Consider the following 7859-nt stretch of genomic DNA (forward strand, 5'->3'; position numbering starts at 1 on the left):
TGGCTAGTTCTCCCTGTATTCCATGAGATCTAACCTTGCTCACCAGTCTCCCATGGGGAACTTTGTCGAACGCCTTACTGAAGTCCATCTAGATCACGTCCACCATTCTGCCCTCATCAATCCTCTTTGGTACGTCTTCAAAAACCTCAATCAAGTTTGTGAGACATGATTTTCCACGCACAAAGCCATGTTGACTATCCCTAATCAGTCCTTGCCTTTCCAAATACATGTACATCCTGTCCCTCAGGATTCACTCAAATAACTTGCCCACCAACGACGTCGGGCTCACTGGTCTTGTTGAGGAGTATGGGGTAAGGGTGTACAGACAAGGGTTGGGTGGGGAAAATGAGGGTTGGAAGACCTTGGGAAGGATCCTGTGGTGGCAGAGTACCTATTAATGATTCAATGCCACTCTTGCTGAGCTACTAACCCAACTCATGAAACTTGTTAGGCAGGGACCTGTTCTTCTGTAGGTACGATCCCAAAAGCAGTTGAAGGAGACTCTTGGGTGGCCATTTATTACCCATTCAATTGGGCCAGAGGAGGGGAGTTTGTGGTGGGCCTTTTAAAGTTTGCCCCTCCACTGGTACAGAGGAGCATGAGGTATTGGGGCAGATGGATAACTGGTGGAAATGGCTCCCATAACACCCAATTTTGTACCCTCACCCATCCTTATCTTTCAACTCAGAGTTGTTGGGGTGGGGGAAGGGAGGGTGCAATATAATCAGCCCAATGTTTCAGATTGATGAACTTCTGTCAGAATTGGCAAAGCTTAGAAATTAAATGCATTTCAAGCAAGTAACAGCTGGGAATGTTAAGGGAAGGAAGACCATAAGAACATAAGAAATAGGAACAGGAGTAGGCCATTTGGCTCTTTGAGTCTGTTCCACCATTCAATAGTATCATGGCTGACCCAACATTCCTCATGTCCACTTGTCTGTCCTTTCCCCGTAACCCTCTATGCACCGACTGATCAAGAATCCATCTATCAGTCTTAAATGTACACAAAGACTCTGCCCCACAGCTCTCCGTGACAAGGAGTTACAAAGACACTCAACCCTCTGAGAGAAGAAATTCTTCCTCATCTCAGTCTTAAATTATTCTGAGACTATGCCCTCTGGTCCTAGACTGTCCCATGAGAAGAACCATCCTCTCAGCATTTACCCTGTCAAGCCCTTTCAGTGAGATCCCCTCTCATTCCTCTAAACTCTAATGAATAGAGTCCCAACCTGTTTAACGTTTGCTCATAAGACAGTCCCTGCATACCAGGGATCATTCTAGTGCACGTGAAATGATGTCTTTCCTTAAATAAGGGACCAAAATCCACTCGGTTTAATACTTCCTCAAAAAACTCTAATAACTTAGTCAGACATGATTTTCCTTTTATGAAGCCAGGCTGATTAGATTATGATTTTTCCAATGTTCCTTAATAATTGATTGCAATACATGCTAGGCTAATCAGCCTATTACCCAAATATGCCTCCCTCCATTTTTGAACAGGAGTATCACATCAGCAGTTTTCCAATCCACTAGTACTTCTCCAGAATCTATTGCTTTTTGGAAACTTAGAGGGTGGCACGGTGGCTCCTTGGTTAGCACTGCTGCCTCACAGTACTAGGGACCCAGGTTCAATTCCAGCCTCGGGCGATTGACTGTGTGGAATTTGCACATTCTCCCCGTGTCTGCATGGGTTTCCTCTGGGTGATCCGGTTTCCTCCCACAGTCCAAAGATTTGCAGCTTAGGTGAGTTGGCCATGATAAAGTGTCCATAGTGTTCAGGGACGTGTAGGTTAGGTGCATTAGTCAGAGGATATGTAGAGTAATAGGGTTGTGGGAATGGATCTGGATGGGTTACTCTTCAGAAGGTCGGTGTGGACTGTTGGGCCAAATGGCCTGTTTCCACATGTAGGGATTCTAATTCTTATAATTACGTCCAATGCACCCACTATCTCTGTATGTATTTCTTTTAGGATTTGAGGATGCAAGCCATCAGGTTCCATGGGACTTATCTGCCTTTACTATTTCTCTGGTAATAGTAATGATTCTTAATTTCTCCCCCGCCTCCCCCGTACTCTTTAGTATTAATGGGATATGCCTTGTTGTATATTCTTGGGGGGAGTGCGGTTGGTGGGAATGGCCTGTCAGGGGAGCAGCTCAATTTGTGTCACCACAGATAGCTGTGCTGCATAGCAGGGAGGAAAAGGACTGAGACGGTTTTAGTGATGGGGTCTCGATCATAAGGGAAACTGACAGATGGTAATGTGGCAGCAAACAACATTCTCGAATGGTCTCCCTGGTGCCAGTGTCGGGAATGTCTCAGAGTGGATTCTGAAAGGGGGAGAAATATAGAACCTGCTGCCTGAGAGGGTGGTGGAGGCAGCTTGTAGAGTCATACAGTTATACAGGAATGGAAACAGACCCTCTGGTCCAACAAATCCATGCCAGCCATGTTCCCAAACTAAAGTAGTCAAACTTGGCCTGTACACTCCAAACCTTTCCAATTCACGCACTTATCTAAATGTCTTTTAGATGTTGCAGCTGTACCTGTTGTAACTGTACCACCACTTCCTCTGATGGAAAACATATTGGAGTCAAGGTTTCCTTCATTTTGATCCCATTGTTTTCTACTTTGCCAAATCAGTGAGAATATCTGAGGTTAATAGGCACTCCCAGAATTTTTTTGTCACAGTGGGAGGCTATTCGGCCCATTGTGTTTACACTGATTCGTTAAGACAGTGTCAATACCTGGTACCAACATCCAGCTTTCTCCCCATTCCCCCATACATTATTTGCATACCAATTATCATTCAATGCGAATGTTTCAATTAAACCTGCCACCTCCACACTTCCTGGCAGTGAACTTCAGACCGTAATCACTCGTTGTGTGAATAAGACTTCCCTCACTTCATTCAACCTTCTTTGCAGGTCACTTTAAATCTATGCCCTCAAGTTCTTCTTCCTCTTATCAGCAGTGTGATTAAAGGTCAGGGTGTGAAAGGGTCAGTGTATGAAAGGTCTGGGTGTGGGTGCCGAAGAACATGTTTAAAACCTGTGGGCTGAGAGCAGGAAGCCAACACCAAGATCTTCAACAGAACACTTGGCCATTCTTCACCCTTGGAATTTCATCAACTGGTTTAACCAAGAAACAAAAAGTCACTTTGCTCAACCAAAGGGTTAACTCGAGCTTTGTCCAATTAGAGCCGAAAGTAGTTCAGAGGATTCCTTACCTGTTGATACCAGCCATCGAAAGGTGTGTTTGCGAAGAGTGTTTTGAGGTTCAAGGGTAAGAGGACGACGTTTCTCATTGCTAAAAGAATTTGGAAGGTTGTGGTCTGATCTGGATAGTCAGATAAATTCCCATTGAATCCCACCAGGAAATAATAAATGGGTTTCTCAGGATTCGCATGAGCAGCTGACTCAATGGAGCAAATGGTCAATGCTGAGGGAGCCATTTCATTGGTGGAATCTACAAACATGATCCCAGGGGTTGTATCTGGGCTGGGATAATCAATATCAAGTTTACCCATCATTTGTTCAAAATTGATGATGAGCTGAGGTTGTCTGTACAGGATAATACAAGCAAACACAAGCAAGGTGGCCAGGCAAAATTTCTTCTGTAGTTTCATGACTTCCGATTGTTCTTCAGTGACTGCTGTGGAACACAAAGATAAAGATCTGATCCACTAGCTTTTTTTAAAAACTTAATCTAATTCAACCCATAGCAAGAATATCTGGACTGAGAAAAGTCTCTTTGGTACATGATTCCCACTCTTTCCTGTACCCGTGCTAAAATGTCATGAACTTTTCTCCTGAAAAGAGATCTCAAAAGCACTGAGAAGAGGGTGAACTGTTAAACAGTGTGAGTTGGGTACGCAGGGACCTCTTTCACTGGAGCAAGGAGGTTGAGGGGTGACCTTATAAAGGATATAAAATTATGAGGGTTGACTTAGAATCCCTATAGTGTGGAAACAGGCCATTTGGCCCAACATGTCCAATTGACTCTCCGAAGAGTATCCCACCCATATCCATTCCCTTAACCTATTACTCGACATTTCCCCTGATTAATGCACCTAACATATACATCCCTGAACACTATGGACAATTCAGCATGGCCAATCTACCTAACCTGAACACCTTTGGACTGTGGGAGGAAAGCAGAGCACCCAGAGGAACCCACACAGACATGGAGAGAATGTGCAAACTCCACACAGACAGTTGCCTGAGGCTGGAATTGAACCCGGGACTCTGGCACTGTGAGGCAGCAGTGGTAACCACAGGGTTGTGTGGCTGTGTCTTTAGAGAGTTGGTGTGGTCTTGATGGGCCAAATAGCCTACTTCCACACTGTACTGATTCTATCTCTTAATTAAGTACTTGACAATGGCATGAGTAAATGAGTGGGACTAATTGGATAGCTCTTTCAAAGAGCTAGCAGAGGCAGAATGGACCAAATGGCTTCCTTCTACGTCAAAGATGCAATAGTCCTATTATCGCAAGATAAGCACATCCTTCCCATATAAAAGTGTCCATAAAATTTAAGGTCTATTAAGATCTAAATGAAAAATCTACAAAAATAAACGTTAGTTCAAAGGGCAATGCCACATTAGAAAGAATGTGCATATTAACTCAATAATGCTTAAACTGTCAGTACACTCAATAATTTTATTTCTTGGGAAATCTGAGTGGTTAGGAAAAATCTTTCCAATGCAAGTCACTTAATTTAAAGTCATCAATCCCCAGAGTTCCTCCATTGCAATGACCCGTGTTAGCAGGTCAACAGTGCAAACTGTCGAACAAACTTAATCTTTAGACCCAATGGTAAAGACACCTATCTCCCTTGACTGATCATTATTTATTGTGAAGTGAGATACTGCAGAAGGACTGCTTTTAACCTAATCTGCCAGTCTGGAAGCTGACAGGAATAGGTGCAGTATACCCACCTCACTTGACTGAAGTCAGCAGGACGGAAAAGCAGCATTTCACCTGAGCCAGGTTAAAATGTTTACCTCCCCAGTCTGAATACAGTGAATGTTCCCTCCGAGCTGGGTGTGTGGGTAAGTGTTCCACTAACTGGAAGATAGTTCAGAGGATGGACTTATGTTTTCATACAGTATTAGAGATGTACAGAAAGGAAATAGACTCTTTGGTCCAAATCATCCATGCTGACCAGACATCTTAAATTAATCTGATCCAATTTGCCAGCATTTGGCCCAGATTACCCGAAACCCTTTCTATTCTGACACCCATCCAGATGCCTTTTAAATGTTGCAATTGTACCAGCCTCCACCACTTTCTCTGGCAGCTCATTCCATACACGCACCACCCTCTATGTGAAAATGTTGCCCCTTAGGTCCCTTTCCCCTCTCACTTTAAACCTTTGCCCTCCAGTTTTGGACTCCCCCACCGTGGGGAAAAGACCTCAACTATTCACTCTATCCAGACCCATCATGATTTTATAAACTTCTATAACATCACCCCTCAACCTCCGATGCTCCAGAGAATTTAGCCCCAGCTTATTCAGTCCCTCCCTGTAGCTCAAACCTTTCAACCCTGGCAACATCCCTGTTAACCTTTTCTGTACCCTTTCAAGTTTCACATCATCTTTCCTATAGCAGGGACCCCCTTGTCCTATAAGGGGTCAGCGCTGATGTGGGGATTGCACAGTGTTCTTGGCATTTTAGATAAATCTTCAATCCTACATGGGAGCTGAGGCATTCACCATGCACCCGCTGCCTATTTATCATGGAATTGTAGGATTGCTACGGTGTGCAAAGAGATCATTCAGGCCATTGGGTCTATGCTCCGAAGAGCATCCCACCCAGACCCAACCCCCCCATCCTATCATGGAACCCAACATTGCCCATGGATAATCTATATAGTCTACACATCCGAGGACACTACTGGGCAATTTATCATGGCTAATCCACCTAACCTGCACGTTTTTGGACTGGAGGAGGAAACTGGAGCACCCAGAGGAAACCCATGCACACACGGGGAGAATGTGCAAACTCCACACAGACAGTCACCCGTCATCAAGGGCTGAGCCTCACCCTCTCGCCTCATGCACTGAAAATTGAGGTTGCTCTCTGATTGATCCCCTTTCAAGCTCAGCAATACTGAAGATGATTATTGCTGCTGCTGCTCATAACTACTCCTGCCAGGAGATCTCTTGTCATAGTAATCGGATCTCCCTGATTATACCCAAACCAAAGTGAAACAACAGATCACCCTGTGGAGATTCTGGCATGCATGCCTCAACCCACCTGGAGAAAGCATTGATTGAGCCCAGAATAATGGAACTACCAAACTAACTCTGAAATGACTGATCACCATACCTTAACTGGAGGTCGACTCTCAATTCCTCTGAGGTTCACCTTTTTGGAGGGTGAGTCCTGTTTCAGTTGATGCCTTGAAGAACTGAATTTGTTTCTGCCTCTAAAATGGTAGCTCCCTTGAAGAAAAACCAAGTACAGTGTACTGAATTACAGTGACATCTTGAATCCAGTCGAGTCCGTGTCATCGTGCCTCGCTTTGTACTGGATGTACAACCGGATTAGGGTCAAGTTTCAAAGGTGCTGACCCATCTCACTAAGTTGACTTGTGTCCAATTACAGTATTTGCCACAATCAATTGCCTTGTACTTAATGGTGACATTACACAAGACGGAAATTATTACTATGACTAACCAGTATTCATATTTTCCTTGGTATTGTAATATTTCATTATTAAAATATTTGTGTAAAACTTCGCTGTTAAAGATTACCATAAAATGATCATTCTTTTTTTCAACCATGTTTACTTCAACGCTGCCTGTCAATTATTAGCCACATGTATTTTAGCCAGGAATGTTATTACCAACCACAAACTGTGACAGGCAACACGACCTTTCTATCACACAAGCACGGAGAGGTTAAACCCACCTCTTTCAGCAATTCTGATCACACAAAGATTTCTGTTTGCCAATGGGCAGTAAACACTGAACAAGTCAGAAAGAACCAGTAGTAATTCCTTTTCATTTAAATCTCTGCGACATCTTAAAATCAGCAAATTATTTGTGACAGAATTAAAATGATAAAAGTTATCCAATAAGAATTCATCAATTGGTGGACTTGTCAATCTAACTTAATGATGTTCTGTGAGACTGTGACAAAAGGAGCGTAATTGAGTTAATATAGTAAAAGTGAAATGTTCATTGGAGATTACACAATGTTCAGCATCTCTTGCCTCAGGTTCTGAGCAGTCAGTGTCCATATACAGCAAAACCTGGACAACATTTAAACTCGAACAGATAAATGGTAAGTTACACTGTCATCACATAAGTGCCAGGCAATGACCATTTCCAACAAGAGATAACCTAACCATCCTCCTTGAGGTTCAATAGTCTTACAGTTGCTGAATTTCCCGCTATCAACATCCTTTAGGCTACAATTGATCAGAAATTAAACTGGAACAGTTATATGTGTGCTGTGGCTACAAGAGCAGATAAGAAACTGGGAATGCTGTAGCTAATAATTCACCTTCTGACTCCCCAAAGTCTGTGCATCAACAGTGAAACACAGGTCAAGAGTCTGATGGAATACTCCCCGCTTTGCTGGATAAATGCAGTTTTCAGAACATTCTAGAAGCTCCACACTGTTAAGGACAAACAGTCTGCTTGATTGAAGCTCTATCCACAAACTTAAACATTCATTCCCTCCATCTACTGGCCTGCAGTAGCATTAATATGGACATCTGCGAGACCCATGCTCTTACAACAGTACCTTCCAAATCTGTAACCTCAACCACCTAGAAGGACAAGGGCAGCAGATGTATGGAAGAACCTGCAGGTTCCTCTCTGACTTACCCACATTCACACACACCT

The 7859-nt window shown here is 43.5% G+C and overlaps 1 protein-coding gene across 3 annotated transcripts in view; it reads right to left on the bottom strand.

Annotated features, from left to right (window-relative positions):
• The window catches only part of LOC122555727 (lactosylceramide 4-alpha-galactosyltransferase-like), a 27768-nt gene extending 21330 nt beyond the window's left edge, over positions 1-6438 (bottom strand). For all 3 annotated transcript variants that reach the window (XM_043701779.1, XM_043701780.1, XM_043701778.1), the window contains exons 1-2: positions 6334-6438; positions 3228-3652 (exon numbers count right to left, since the gene is read on the bottom strand). In XM_043701779.1, the coding sequence (XP_043557714.1) occupies positions 3228-3626 (399 nt within the window). In that variant the 5' untranslated portion in view covers positions 3627-3652; positions 6334-6438. The remainder of the gene's footprint in view (positions 1-3227; positions 3653-6333) is intronic.
• Positions 6439-7859: the final 1421 nt, after the last annotated feature.

This window comes from Chiloscyllium plagiosum, chromosome 13, assembly GCF_004010195.1.
Source record: "Chiloscyllium plagiosum isolate BGI_BamShark_2017 chromosome 13, ASM401019v2, whole genome shotgun sequence".
NCBI classification, from domain to species: domain Eukaryota; kingdom Metazoa; phylum Chordata; class Chondrichthyes; order Orectolobiformes; family Hemiscylliidae; genus Chiloscyllium; species Chiloscyllium plagiosum.